This window comes from Hesperophylax consimilis, chromosome 27 (assembly GCF_061612785.1).
Source record: "Hesperophylax consimilis isolate HC1 chromosome 27, BYU_Hcon_1.0, whole genome shotgun sequence".
NCBI classification, from domain to species: domain Eukaryota; kingdom Metazoa; phylum Arthropoda; class Insecta; order Trichoptera; family Limnephilidae; genus Hesperophylax; species Hesperophylax consimilis.
Window position 1 is genome coordinate 5,367,700 of NC_142862.1, and position 16,736 is coordinate 5,384,435.

At 33.5% G+C, this 16,736-nt stretch overlaps 1 protein-coding gene across 1 annotated transcript; it reads right to left on the bottom strand.

Moving 5' to 3' along the window:
- Positions 1-423: 423 nt before the first annotated feature.
- On the bottom strand, positions 424-1,071 carry LOC149410520 (uncharacterized). The gene has a single exon (XM_089648268.1). It carries the CDS (start codon positions 1,069-1,071, stop codon positions 424-426), a length of 648 nt encoding a protein of 215 aa, XP_089504394.1.
- Between the last annotated feature and the right edge of the window lie 15,665 nt (positions 1,072-16,736).

Here is a 16,736-nt window from a genome sequence, read left to right on the forward strand (position 1 = left end):
ATAATATTATTCTGATGTTGATATAATTAGATGGAGGTAGATATCCATATTTGAGGTAAGAGCGGTTAATAATACTATTCAGTTTATATTTGAGTGAAATATTTGTTGACAAATGAGTATACGGTAATTTGCTTACCACGGCGGAGAATATAATTAGTGTGTGTGAGACCGCGATTGTCCGTCGAGTAGGTCTGATTGTCGGGAGTGCAGGGGGTCGCCAACATGCGGTAAAATGTATTCCAGGTTGGTTCTTGAGAAGTGTTGACTGATTTAGAAAAGAATTAGAAAGTTTGTGGGAGAGGGTGAAATGGTAGAGGGAGGGTGAGTGTAATAGGAGTGGATAAAAGGAGGGGGGAAATGTATGGGGAGACACATGAGTATATGAAAAATCCATTTTACGACGCGAAGAGAATGCAGATCGACTCAGGCTATTTTCTTTAGGTCCTCTTCCTTGAAAATTGGTATGGGAGGCGAAGTGGGATTTTTTCTCACAAATATCCTGGTGTTTTTTATCCACGTGAACTGGAATCCCTTCTCCTTGGCAATACCCTTGGCCCGAAAAAGGAGGTTTTTGTTAGAACTAGTCAGATGGTCGTTGACATAGATTTTTCTATCGTCACCAGGGTAATTCAGGTCCTTCGTGCTTATTCCTTTCCTTCGTCGAATTTCGGTGATGAATTCATTTTTACGCGAGCGGGTGGTAAATTTAACAATTATTGGCTTGATTAATTTGGAATGAAGTGGGTCTTTCGCCGAGACTCTGGTGGCGAACTCAATTTCGTTAGTTTTAAAGTTGTGTAAGCCAAGTTTGTTTGCCATCTCTGATAGAATGTTTGGAATGTTTTCATTGTTATCTTGAGGTATTCCTTTTATTTCGACATTCTGTAGTCTCATCCATTGCTCCCTTTTGTTGGAATCTTCTTGTATTTGTTTGATGGTCGATTTAAGGGAGGAAACTTCTTGTTCCAAAAAGTCTACTTTGCTCATTGACTGTTCGAAAGCTTGGAATCTATTGGAAAAGTCATCCAATTTTGAGTTGTTGAAGTCCACAGATTTTTTCAGTTCTGACATGTCTTCCTTGACTTGCTTATTAAGTGTTTTGAGAGAGGCAAGTTCAGAAGATATTTTTTTTATTTCTACCATTACATCTTCTATTGGATACACACATAGACTACCAAAACACATCCTCATGGACCATGACCACATATGGCACATACCAGAACTAGACGCGGACGAATAGCGAGCAGTAGGTATTTCCTAAACTCCCGACCTTCTTCCCAAATATATAATGTTTATATATCTATTTATATATTTATATAATATTTTATAATTTGTATGTATATGTATGTTTATTTTCTATCTTCCCATAAGTATATATTAACATAAAAACAGACACACACACACACATCTCAAAAATGCAGGACATCATATACCGATGTTACTGAAGGCCGCAAACGTTTCAAGTTGACGTTCGGCCGCTCCTTCCTGGGTAAGGTTTTCTGCGATTTTCCTTACTCCCAACGGCAAATGCGGAAGGACTCCAACAAAAGGGCGCAGCCAAAATTTCCTCCCCATTCCCAACACAACACAAACAGACACGTATGTAGTATATGGCCGCTGTAGGTCGCCGCTGGTGCTGATGCTGGATGATGATACATGCAATTTTAGTAGGGTTTTTAGGTAACAAATTTTTTCCCTACCGAGAAAATACAAGGCCTCTAAGTCTATAAAAGCCAGGTAATATTTGAATAAACCCATATGAGGTAAAAATTGTGAGGCGCATATGACGCCGTTCTATTTGTATAAAGAACATTAACTTTAAATTCAGTAAATTTAAATGATTCACCACTTCATGGAATATAAGAATCTAGAAAATGAAAAAAAAAAAAAAAAACAACCTCAAATAACACATCTGCCCTGATGATGGACACTGCAATGCTGTCCGAAACGTTGGCTAAAGAAGGAGTTAGCGCAACACGGCATAATACCCCAAAAACAAATAACAAAAATTATTTGGCCGGTTAGGTCCTCTTCTGTTAAGGCGAAGCTTAATGCTAAATCACTATTTTGATCAATCTTTATAACGAATTGGTGTATATTATGAATACCAAAAATATGATTTAGATAAAGTGAAGGTTTTCTTATCGTTTTGCTTGAGCATAATACTAATAAAATAATTAATTATTCAATAAAAAATATTAATGTAAACTACTAAAAAAAACATTTTTTCAATAGAAATTTATGAACGCGTAAAGAAAACAACTTTAAAAAATACAGTATTATAGCTAAGATTATCTGTGACAGTTTCATTTGATTAACTTTTTTGCTTTCTTATAAAATTATTTACAAAATAAATAAAAAAAAAAACAGTTTTGTGCTTGACATTTAACGTTTCTAGACTCCGTGGCATCATCAAGCGATTTAAATGCCTATTACCTACAATATAAAGTATACCGAGAATAAACACATTTTTGGCTTGTAGCTTCCTCTTAAGTGTGATGTCAGTAGATTAGTAGTTTTTCTATTTTTTTTATTGAAAAATTAAGCAGGTTTTCAATAAAATGTGATTTGGTAATGTGATCCTCACTGCGCGTGTTACTCGTGCTAAAGACCCCATTTTACAATTAGGTGAGACAAAAAATTTATGCAAATTAAAATATACTGTATTATATGTAAGAAATAAAATAAAATAAATTAAACAAAATTATATAAAGTAACGTAATAAAAATAAAACATTAGAGGCAGTTGTAAGAACTAAACCACATGAATATAATTGCTGATCCAGTTGTGTATAATGTGTGTACTATGTGGGTATAATTTTTATCATTTTATGATAAGTTTATTTTCTAAAAAATATTAAAAAAATATACATACATAGTACACATATTTGTAACCAGGGAATAATTGCCTATCTTTAAATAAAATAAGATAATATAATTTAAAGTAATATTTACTGATGTATTTAAATACAAAGTTTACAGCATAATGTAAAAAAACATACAAAGCATGAAGTACAAAGTAAAGTATAAGGTGTAAATTATAAAAAAATATAAGTAAAAAGCGTAAGAAAGTTTTTTTTATTGATACTGACGTATTAATTAATTGAAAGAACTATTTGCCAACGATGCTAATCTGTACAAACGACAAATAAACTATAACCATGAATCATACCTCATCATACATTATAAATCATCATAATATGATATATTATATCACATCACATACCAATCACCCTGCATGTCGATATTTATAATACTTTTAAATCGCTTCGTTGCAAACAACGCGCTTTAATATAATGAAGAAAAATATCCGGTCCCATTTTATTTCACACAAAACTTCACGAGAACATATCATGAGAATTCTGAATCCGATTCTTCACATGTATTTTCACGTTCCCCTCTCTCCCCATTTCCTAATATCTACTGCCAAATAAAAAAGGGTATATAGGTAGGCCGGGATGAAACGAGTGCCGGGTAAAATGTCGTTTAGCAAAAAGAAATGTACAAAAATTTAAAGCATGCTTTTTCACTTTTCCACAATACCGAGCTCGCATAAATATCCCCGACACATTTTTGTGAATTGAGTTTTTTCTTTTATTTATCCTGTTTCGTTTTTTTTTTTACTTTACGTGAAGCTCAAACGCGAGTAATTTGATGTTTTCCAATGGAATAAAAATAATGCTTTCATCAGTAATAAGCTTTATAAATCTGGTGTTGTCTTAGTTATCAACATATGTTCCAAATCATAGTGTTCTTTAAAATGCTAATATATGTACTATTATTATGTCTCTGTATATTTTTATGTTTTCCACAAGGTTCATGTTGATAAAATGAATTATTTTTTATGAAACTCCAATGTTGGTGAAAACCTCTCAAAGACGCTTTTCATTTAGTTTAATTATTCAAAAAACTGAGGGTAATTAGATCACACTTTCTTTCTAATCACAACCATTTTTTAATTTCCAACAATTTATATCATTGATGTTGTGGTAATAAGACACGTAGATATTATTGGTTATATTTAGGAACTGTAACCTAATGAATAAAAGATGTACCGTACTGGAAATATAAAACATGGTTATACTCATGAAAATTTAATTGACTATGTTACTTACTTATATCATATTGTATTACTTAAAAAAACACGTATAATTTGAAACCGGGTAAAAACTTATACAACTTTCTTAACTATCAAACTTTAATTGACATTCTTCAAGAAAGAATCTAGTTAGGTTACGTTACTTTTATTGACTTTCATCTAGAAAGGATCTAGTTAGGTTACGTTACTAAAAACTAATATTTGAATTCCTCCTACTTCTATTATAATTCATCATCACTGTCTGTGTCGCTTACCATAATACATATGCAATAAATGTTAGTGTAAAGAAGTTTTCCCCGACAGGTGGAAGTTAGCCTATATCATACCGGTCAACAAGAGTGATTTGCGTCAAAGACTGGAAAAATAGAGGTCGATATCCTCTCAGCGGTCCAAAACTTTCGAAAAGTCTTGTCCATGACAATATAATATCCCCAGCTTGCCGCCAAAATTATGGACCAACAACACGGGTTTGTCAAAGGCAAATCTACCGTGAGTAATTAACTTATTTATTCATATTTCATATTTACCGACATGGATCGAGACGAATAGGTAGATAAAATTTACTGGGATTTCAAAAAATCGTTTGTTATCGTTTTATTTAAAAAAATAATGTATTAAGAAATTCAAGGAAACTAATTACTTAAGTTTGTATCCGTGTGTATTTGTAATGTCCTGACTTACTCAAACTAATAAACTTTAAAATACAACCTAGAACAGCTTGCTTTAAGGATACAATCCACATTAGCCGATCGCGGACAAATGCTGGTGTAAGGGATCCAATCGGAGGGATGGGCGTTTTTTTCAATCAAAATAAAAACCTGAAGGATTTTTTTTGATACGTACAGTACTTTTAGTAGAAAACCGGAAGCGTTTTTCCTATAAAAAAACAACAACCTCGAGCTACTTCCTTGTATTGCGCACTTTCTTCCATGTTTTTATATGAGATAATTTTTTATACTTTTTTTTTCTCATGGATTTATAAAAAAATTATTGTAAAGGTTTATTATAATTATTTTTAGCTGCCATGTTAATCTGTGAGATATAGTAAGAATTCGTGTAAATTCTCTAATTAATGTTTTTATTGTTTTGTTTATTACTACCTGTATCTGTAATTTATCTAGATAAAAGGATGTTACTACGTTTATGGAAGGGTATTATGTGATTGTTTATGTTATTTTGAATTTAATATGTAAACAACGTTTCAGAGTGGAAAGAATTCTCAGTATCGCCTTTGTGTAAGAACACCATTCAGAATTGAAACATAGTTTATAATGACTTTAGACGTGTTTGGTAACCAGATCTGAATAGCCAGTACTGCCAAACAACTCTGTCTTGGCACACATTCCTTGCCTTGTTCATAGTCATACATTGTCTCACACATACTCTTCAATTATATCTAACTCTTGATATAGCCCGACTCAAGTATCTGATTCACTTGATTGAGCAATGTCTTCCCTCATATATTGTCCTTACACTCATTTTTTTGCTCATTCGCTCTATATACCCATACCATCTAAGCGTCTATTTCTTAATCTTACTCATTACATCTCATCTCAGGGATCTCATTTCTACAGCATTCAGTCTACTTTCATCCTTCTTCTGCCAGTTCCATGCCTCACTGCCATACATCAGGGTAGGTACCAGCACTTCATGGTGTACTGCTAGCTTTGCTTGAGAATTCTTATTTTTTAAATTCGTGTATTTTATGCTACAAACAAAATAATGATGTTTTATTGTGTTTTGACTCCGTTGCTCATGATTAAATTAGGACCTTTATACAATTTTTTAGGCTTTTTTTATTTTTTTATTTTTATATTTACTCCACACAGGAGGCCCTGAAGAAAATAATTTCCCTCAGGGCCTATGTCATCTTTGGGGATGCTGTGTGGAGGGTCTTTTTGTGGAGAGGAAGGAGTGAACATGGGTCTTGAAGAGTCCCATGTTGTAGGAGGGAGGAAACACAGAGGCCGGCAGTTCGTTCCACAGCCGAGCTGTTGAACTTAAGAACGAATCGTAGAAGCGACCCGTTCTCATGTGACAAGTGTCAACTGTGTACAAATGTTGGGCGCGCGTTAGGCGTGTATCCCGACTACGCACCGGTGCCGAGGGGATCAATGACGCTAGTTCTTCAGAGCATCTTCCATTGTAATACCGATAGAACAAGGACAGCATACCTACCTGACGCCTGGTTGGCGTTTCTTGAGGCTGTTTCGCAAAGAAATATTAAGTATTTAGAACGCTATTTCACGAAACGGTCTTACCTAAGAACCAAAATCTCTAATCCCTATTCTTGATATGCACAGGTTCCAAAAAGTGTAGGTTTCAGAGAATTTTTTATACCGAATTGTGCAAAAATACCAAAAAAATTACAACGAGGCTTACGGTGTTGTTCATAATTCACCAAGGTTAGCAAAATTCGGCCGAAAGGCGAGACTTGGTCCGTTGCTACCCGCTTAAAATTTCAGTACACCCAGGTATGAAATAACGCAGGTTAATGAAATATGGCTCTTGGATTAGCCCAGGGTAGTTTGGAGTCCCAAAACCATTAAATTCACAACAAGTTTGGGGGCGGGCGTGAAATTTGCAGAAGTGAAATGAGTTGTTGCCTCTGTTAACACTTTTGCAGAGTCAACTGTGAATTTATTTCAAATTCATTATGGTTATTGTTTCAGTTAGTAATTTTGATTGAATCGGTGTTATTAACAATACAACATAACTTAATTTAACTCGAGATTATTGAATGTTTATTTTAATTGCTAGAATTTCAGTAAATTTCTCAAAACACACAACAAAGCTTGCATTAGTCTTGAACTAGAATAAATGTGCGGTCCATAGGAAATTAAAATATTTATAAAAAGTGTGGTGAACGTACGTTTGTCGGTATGAAAGAGACAGCATGACCGAGACGCATAAAAAGGCGTGTCTGTTGTAACTCGTACTCTTTTCAATAGAAAGCTCTTATATTGTCTATTGTATCAATACTTGTAGCTGAATAAAAACGAATAGCAACGGATTAACCACATTCTTTTATTACAAAGAAATCTGCATGATCGGCACGGAAGATCAACACAATAAGTGCATTAATGGAAGTGGGAGTTAGAAATTCCATGGTTCTTTTTGAAAATAACAGAAGGCACCACTTCCGTTCACAAACAATCTTAAATTGCACAATTATTAAGATAGTAATACTAGCAGATCAAATTCCATGATAAGCAAGTAATTTCTAGAAGTTTTGCATTTTTTTTCGATATAACTGTGAAAAGTCTATATTTTATACAAATTATTAACCAAATTAATTAAAGAAGCGAAACACAATAATTTAAGTTTCCTCACAATAATCTTTTCTCTGCCATTTTTGCTCTTATAGAGTGTGTTGTGGGCGTGACCATATTCCCAAAATGGGCTCAAATTTTCCTTACTTCTGATTAAATATGAAGGTTCTTTCTTGAGCATGTAACAATTTCATTGACCTGGCCCAGGAGTCTAAAGAATTTATGCCGCCATTTCTTAAATAATTGATGTAGTATTGGCCAGCATAGCTACCTTCCAAGCAACTGATGAGGGTTCGATTCTCAGAAGTGGCAATTTCTGCAATATTTAAAAAAAAAATATTTTTCGTTAAAATAATAAGCTTTTGCTTAAAAATAAATTTTCACGGGTCTACGTTAGTGCTAAATAAATACAATACGAATACATAGAACGCGCGATAACTGGAGCGAGACTAGAATATAACGTGGCATGTACAAAATTGAATTAAATTGAGCTTTGTTCGAATAAAATGGATCAAGCATCACCCGAGCGCACAACGCCGAATTAATTACCACCTATCTGTCAAGTCAAGTGTCAATTTTTAGTGGTTTAGGAGAGAAAAGAGTTTATTAATGATCTGTACTTGTTCAAACTCGGTGGATTACTGTTTATCTTCATTTACTAGCTTCGTTCTGGAAAAAAATAGATTTATAGTGTAGAACACTTCTCCATTTTTAAACATAAAATGAATTAACAAATAACATTGCATCTCGACTAGCATATTCACAATTAATTGCATATTCGAAAGCATTGATTATCTGTTTTATTTTATATCCCACAATAACTCCCTGTAAATGAAATAATATGATAAATATATCGCTACCCGGTCTGGCAGTATTGTGAGGCGGGTTAAGGTGGATGTTGTAGGAAGGGATTTATTAATGACAGTCTCGAAAAGGACCGGATTAATTATGTGTAAAAGGAAAACAGGCGGTAGTTCATTAATCCAAATGCGGACTGACTTACACAAAAACGAGTCGGAGAAACGACCCGTTCTTATGAAGCCGACGCGACATCAACAACTGTGAAGGGGTATTCCTGTTAGCTTCTTTGAGCAGGCTCCATTGAAATACTTGTAGAACAGATACAGCATGCTAACATTGCGTATGTGCATTATATACGACAATTGGTCAATCAGACGGACCGCCCTCCTTTGCACAGAATCATGTAGATTTCTTGGATTTCATACAACTCTCGTAAAAAAACGCGGACGTTTTCCAAGGGATTCACTTATAACAAACGACATTTTTGTAAGATAATGATTGCCTTGATGATAGCCAACTTCTAATGTGATAGGATAACACGATACAAATCAACAGTGCAATCAACATACGAATTAGTGCAACGATCAATCTTCGAAAGCATTCTACAGAAAAATTAAGTATAAAATCATTACTGAACAGAACAGGTCAACGCTGATTAAAAAATACCTCCTAATCCTCCTTCCTCGAGCTTAAATTCTCACAGTCAAAATACGTTCATTTAATCATGATTTATCTATTTAATTAATCAAGCTGATGCTATAAAATTTAAATCGTCATCTTTCTAACAGAATTAACGAAGTCATAAAATTTCAATTAACCTCAATAATAATGGCCATTAGGTTAACGTGTTAAAATAGAACAAGGTTATTCTCTTCACCCCGTCAGTAATTCAGTCCCCTTCTTTACCGACGCAGAGAGGCTGCATTTAGTATGAGCCAGCCAGGTAATTAAACATTAATTATATGTCGGCTAGCGTAACATCCCTCCACACAAAAGTGGAGAACAACATTTTACGTAAGTTTGTTAAATTTTTAGTTTCATAATATCACTAGCGCAGACACGTGAAAAATCACGAATATTATAATTATTGGATTTAAGTGAATAAAAAAAGTATTTGCATAAAAAATTTAACAAAATTAAAACAAATTACAAATACAGAATCAAAATAACTTTGGTATCTACCAAAATTATAACTTGAGTTTTTGCCTGCATTCAGTTCTAATTTTGAAATAAATTCAAAGCAAATCCGAGTTATAGAGATCATTGAACCGTAGTTACAGACAGAGGCACAATCTAAATTAGTATTTTTAATTTGTGAAAACTTGAACGTTTTATGTAAAAATATATTTTTAATTTTTTTTTAAAGAAAGACAAACATTCCCAGGTTACGAATAACCTGACAATATTTGAAAATCTCCTACTACCACCACAGTAAGCTGAAAATGTTGCTTGTGTTGTGATGGAGGACTAAGCCATCCGAGAAATTGAACATACTACGCCTGGGTGGGACCCAAACGCGATGTCAATAATTTTTCGACCATCATCCTGTCATGGTGGTCGAAAAATTCTTAATGACTGAAATAAACAATGCACTGAATAAAGAAAAAAAACGTTGAAGTTTACTATCATTACGCTTATTTTTGATAAAATTTTGATGCAATTATGAAATAAATACTTTTTTGTTGTGATAATTCTAACCCCTTAAGTTTTCACGAAATCGGAATAAAAACTCACAGCTCTGCCCCAGTGCACACGAACCAACAGTTAATCATCTCTGTTATTTTTTCCTTCCGCGAGAGGATTCATTTCACGCCCCGTGATTTTATTTACGGTGAAAATGTGTTCAACCCCAGTACTACATCATACCCGCAAACCTTTTTGTTTTACACGGTTTTTAAATAATGAAATGCAACTTATTCAATATACGAGAAATATAAAAAGAGAAAACGTCCTTAACCTTAACGACAGAAAAGCATAAAGGTAAAATTATAATACTTAGTAATTTAATAAATAGCTAGCTAGTTTTAATAAATAGCTAGCTAGTTTTAAAAATAGCTAGCTAGTTTTAAAAAATATCTCTCTAGTTTTAATAAATAGCTAGCTAGTTTTAGTAAATATCTAGATAGTTTTAATAAATAAATATGAAATCTTACATTTTACAGTAGCTCCACACAAGAGGTCTTGAGAAAAATAAATACCTCAGGGCCTATGTCATCTCTGAGATTGCTGTATGGGGGTCTTTTTAGGGAAATGAGAGAGCAGGAAAGAAAGTTCTGGGAAAGAAAATAAGTATGAGGGTGGGTAGGAATCTAAAGGGCACTGTGTCCAGGAGTTACGGATGTATGAATTTACCTATTCTAATGCGGTGCAAGACGAGACCCGGTCGAAAGAGAGTCCGGCTGGGGAGGTCAAAAGGTTTCTCTAAGCCAGTCTCTCCCGATCCAACCCACCACCCAGTAAGACCTAGATAAACCTCACCCCATGAACTTGGACACCCCTGCTAAGTCGCCAAACGTAGCGAACCATATGGCAGGGGTTTTCAAAAAATTCTGTATTTTTAAAGCATTTATTTATAGACTTGATTAGATAGAGAGAAAATCGATATTTCAACAAAGAATAAAATGCTAGTTTAAAATGTTGTGATTTTGGATTTGACCAATTTTCAAAATAGTCGTCAACAATTATTTATTTCAAAACACTATAGTGAGGATAATTTACAAAGTTTTTGAATGTAAAATCACTGTAATCTTTTAAATTCTATGTAACACATAACAAAGTGTTTGTAAAAGGTGTAGTTTGAAAACCAGTGAAAATCATTTTCGAATGTTTCAAGGTTGTCACACACACATTATCAGCACCAGATTAAAATAGCGTCATCTCGAACCGTTCAGAGTTATTTTGTAAAACTCCGTACTGTAACGGTTCGGCTCGCGCAAAATTTGTTCTGTTTATACGCCGCGGAACGGCATCGCCTCGCCTTGGACGACGGATGACAATGAATGTAAAGGCGCTGCCCATCCGATGTCGACCTGATAGAAAGTGTGCGATAACCTTTACCTAAAATTCCAATCCGTATTTTATATTATAAGCTTACAGGCTAAGAACGTTTTCACTGGAAACCTACTTCATTTTACTACGCGTACGAAATTCGTAGCATTCCTTTCGTTAGCAGACTACAAACTGAGTATATTTTAATGCTTACCGTTAAAACCACATTATATAATACACTCGCTTATTAATATGGAAAACCTATTGATTTTTATTTTTGTACAATATTTTTTACATTTAAAAGTTATCCAGTAACCCGTGCTGAGGCCTTCTTTTTATAATATAAAAATATAATCTTCATAATAAATTTAAAGAGAAAATAATACATTTAAAATATAATCTTGTGTCTTTGTGAGTGATGTGTGTTTTATATTGGTTTTGTGTGTTACGTGTAGGTTTTTTTATATTATGCTATGAAATTTTAGTAAAATTGTCTCTTTTGTTCTTTAATCCATTTTGTAATTTTGTGTGTGAATTTATTTTTGTTTTTCTCAATTTTAATTTCGGGTGTTACACTGTTGAATGCTTTTATAGCATGGTATTGGTAGTGTCTTTGTCCAAAGCTTGAATTTATTGTCGGAGTTTTTTATGTTTTTTTTTGTTCGATTGTCTAACTGGTCTGTTAATGATATTCTCTGTATGTTGAAATTTTTTTTTTTTTGTCAAAAATGTAGTTTAGAATGTAGTTTTACATTTTTCCAATCCTTAGATTTGAAGGGTAAAACTTTTTCGTCAGCATAACTAACTATTTTACCGTCTATTTTCATTCTGCAAAGTTTATTTATGTAAATGGTAAAAAGAACGGGTCCTAATATGCTTCCTTGTGGAACTCCATATGTGATTTACATAGATAAGAAGAGTATTCATTAAACAAAGAGAGATCGATAGTGAAATCCGATTGAAGACAAGCTGTTTTATTGTCATGGTTGAGTAAAAGGTTTTAAGATTTGAACTCTTCTTTCTCCATGGTTATTGTTATTTGTAACTTTCATTTTACATAACTCCACAGAGAAAGAAAACACTTTTCCTGAGAGCCTATGTCATCCCTAGGGATGCTGTGTGGAGGGTATTTTTTGGACAGGAAAGAGTGAACGTATTGTAAGAGGGAGGGAACATCAAACTGTTGAACACAACAACTAATCGTAGACCTGTAACAAATGTTAACCATGTACATATGGTCGCGCGTTTGGCGTGTTTCCCGATTATGCACTGGTGCTAAAGGGATCAACATCGTAGTTTTCTCGGAACATCTTCCTTTGTGATACCGATAGATGGGACAGTATACCTACCTGACGCCTGTGCTCTAAAGATTGCCATCCACCTGTTCAGATAGTGTAATCGATCAAACGGACCGCCTGTGTCTGCTAAGTTCAGGGTTTTTTCAGGTGTTTTTGGGCTCCAGACCAGAGGTGGCTGCCAAATTCAACCGTGGGGCGCACTTGCGGTTTATACGAAGTCAAAATTTGTGTACTATTAAAGTATCTGCGGGCCCTGTACAGTACACACAGCTTCTGTCAGTCTAACTTGACTCTGGATTCAATGGAGCCTCCATGCCTGAGCTGATCAGTTAGAGTTACACCAATCATATCAATGGAAGGCTTGTTGCGAAGATTCTTTCCGTTGAAAGAGACTAGATTGTCATTTCGATCTACTGATCTATGATCAAACTGTAGGTATGTCAAAAATTAATGTAGTAGAAAATATAATAAACTATCTATTGCGTTGTTTACTGAACAGGTTGTATATCCAGCAAAATAACTGGTTGATAGTTGATAAATGGATACACCCTTATTATTTGGTTACAATAATCAAGAAATGTCAAAGAGGCCTTGATAGACGAATGTTCGATATTTCACATCGAACTTCCTATACAGCCGGAACAAATATAATATTTACAAAACAATCACTGCATCATTAAAATAACTGCTAGGCATTCTACAAAATGCTTCAAAGAGTTCTCAAGAAGAACAATAACAGGTTGAATATTTTTGAGAGGGATGCGGTTTGTTAATATCACTGTTTTTTTTAATAAAATTTTTACTTTGACGAATAAATTTTCGTGAATTGGGCACAGTTGGTGACAGCCATCTTGCTAGCCAATGGCGTTTTCTACGTTGTTTCTAACGCTGTAGCCAGTTGGAACCTTTTAAAAATGTGCGATTTTAATTCAAATCAAAAATCATGAACAAAAATTTTAAAACTTTACATTTTTACATACCTATGTAGTTTGTGAAAATACTCCATTTTCTGAAAAAACCAAACAAAGAATGGTGTCTGGTAGAAAATGTACAGTTTTGAGGAATACAGTAGTTTTGACAATGGGCAGAGCATGTAGGAAAGATGGCGGTTGGGCACAACTACACATATTTTAATTGAAAACATTGTTTTGGTTGACTAAAATTATGTAAAAGTTATCATGGCGAAACTTTCGGAACAGATTGTTGCACTATATGAAAAATTAAAAAAAAATTCAATAATATTTAAATTATTTATTTATTCACTAATATACCAAATTCATATTATGCAAATAAATGTTACAATAAAAGTTGCTTTGACCGAAATAGGACACAAAAACAACCTCTAATATTAGTATTTACATATCTCCCTTTCAAACCGTCTTTGGACGCTTACTACGGGGCCTTAAGGCAGCCATGACTAGATGCCTAGAGCGATGATATCTATGTAAATTATGTGAAGCCATCGTTTGTCTGATGAAATGGATTTATACGACAATTTATTTATGATTAAACCATGTCTTGTATAGCTTTAACCAACATTTCCAACTTTATACGGCAAATTTAAAAAGCTTAGAGTAATTTCGCTGTCCTTGAGCTTAAAGTTGCAGCATTAAGGTAGCGCATGTTGGCTGTCTCCGGCTGTATCGAATGGCTGCGATAAAAGCCTTGTGGTGACAGGCGACTAGCAGAAGTCACTGTGACAGATGGCCCGCCATTTGTGTATGTTACCAGGCAGCAGAAGGGAAGCTAACTTCGGCATGAAGATTGGAGATAGCAATCGTAGAATGGGAACAGTTACAGAGCAGGAATAAAATAAAGAGGAAATGTTTTTTTTACGTGTTTTCGTTTTATTTTCTATTATTTAGTGTGGAAAGTTTCCCTCATAGCCGATCCCAAGCAAAAGCATTGAAGGTTTTTTTTTTATTTTTATTAATATTAATTCAATTAAGGCGATGCACTACGTAGTAATGCAAAATCATGTGTTCTTGGTATAAAAATTTCGCCTGAAAATGTTTCAGATGGTTTAATTAAATACGGCGAGTAGAATACATCTTGGCCTTTGAAATAATCGAGTATTTTTTAGATAAGTCTTTTTATAAGCCCAGAAAAAAATAATGAATAAGATATCTCCTACTTACGAACCCATTTTCGGTTATGATTTTATTGTATAATGTGGCAAATTAAGTTATTTATAAAATGATCGGAAAAAAATTAAATATTTATCCCTGAACATCCACAAAATACAATAAAAGGTACTTTTTGGTCATGTTTTTTTCTTGCATAAATCAAAACAGGCGGATGGTGTTAGGCGGGAATTTAAACCTTATTGCCATCTACGTAAGGGGTGTTATTGATAGCGGCTCGATTTAAAATATTACACGACGTATGGCATCGCCTTAAGCTTTTATAAAAGTTCTTGTTTTTGAGATCTCATCCAAACAAAATACACAAGGCTCAGCAATAATAAAAATGAACACAATTCCAGAAAAATAATGGGGTCTGGAAGCGCTAGTGTAGCTTTTCGACATTACTTCCGGACAATGGCGGCAAATAATCGAATTTATAAAACACTTTGTGCCGGTGTTTTGCATCCTCAAATTTGTATTTTGAACATTATTGAAAAAAAAATTAAATCAGTAAGGTCTTCTATTTATTTTGATTTCGATTTCTATAATTTATAAACGTAAAATGAACAAAAATATTTGACATTAAATTCAATAAAATGTGTGAAATAAAACTTATCCATGAAACTGGCTCCGCCAGGAGGCGCTAGTGCAGCTTACTGCCATCACATATATGGAAAAAGTCAGAAGTTGGAGGTTATATTCTTAACTAACTAACTGACTAAACAACCCTTTCTTGGCACAGCTTTTTTGCAACATTCACGAGCATGCATTTAATTTAATAGTTGTAAATATGTATAACTTATAAAATGGCAGACTGAGAACGCACTACCCTCCTAGTCCTGCTGGATTTAAAACGAGCTATCTTCTGTCAAGTCCTTCATCATTGCACAAGTAACATTTACCGCTTATAATGATGGCAGAGGAAATAAATTATTTTCATGTTAAACGTTAACAAGGAATATGTGACTCTTTAAATAATATATCATGGTCGAAATATAATTATATCCCTCTGCCAATTTCTTTGTCTATTTATCTTCCAAATAACAGATAAACATGATTAATACTTTTTACTTACAGTGTGTTTTTTTGCGATTCCAGTTTTTGAGGGTCTTATACAAGTATAACCGGGCGTCCGTATTTCATAAATGTATTTTAATATTTTTTTCTATAGATAACTTTTTTGACGTTAGAAAGAAAATTAATAATTCTTTCCAGTTTGCCTATGTATTTTTCTCAGTGTTTTTGCTAGATTCCATGAATAATTTTTTTTCCAGTTGGCCTATGTAATTTTCCCAATGTTTTTGCTGAATTCCATAAAATTCTAAAACAACAGTAACAACCGATTTAACTATAAAAATTATTTCTTATTTTTTTATCATAGGAACGAGATAAAATTGAAGATACAGTTTTTTTACAAATTCCTCAAACAAAACGAATGTGTTTTCGAAATATCGAGTTCTCTAAATTTTTTTCTGATTGTTGTAAAAAAAGTAAAAATGTGGTTAGCGCTTTTGATAATATTTTTCACGTTTGATATTGAAATTTACTATTTTTAAATAGTACTGTCTATTTTAAACGCGGATGCTGAAAATATAGTTTTCTCTAGTTTCTTAAGCAGTATTTGTTTTTACGGAAAATTAAAAAATAATATGTTGATTGAAATACACAGAAAGCATTACAAACTAAACAGTGATGAAAATACTGAAGGTTAATAAATATAAAATTAATCATTTAAATTCTTTTGCTTTAAAAACATAAAGTTGGAAGCATTTATGTCGAGTCCAAATACAGCTCTGTTCAACATTCACCGCAAAAATAGAGCAAAAACTTTTACTTGTAGCATCAAATAAACAATGCTAAACACGGAATTTTCTCCAAATGGCATTTATTCTAATTGGAATCTTTGAAACAATGTTAAACTAAAGTGACCTAGTAATTAAAGTCAGTTTTGCAGATTCTACTGCCTTCACATGATGTCTACTTTCAGTAACTTTTAGGCAGATTTATGTGAGAAGCGGTAAGTTTAATTTGCGTATAAATCGTCTTAAATAAATGTTACCGAATCATCATAATATTTGGTTAAATAATGAATGGATAATTATTATACTCGCTTTGTTCTTTCACCAGTTTGAATACATTGAGAATTATATATG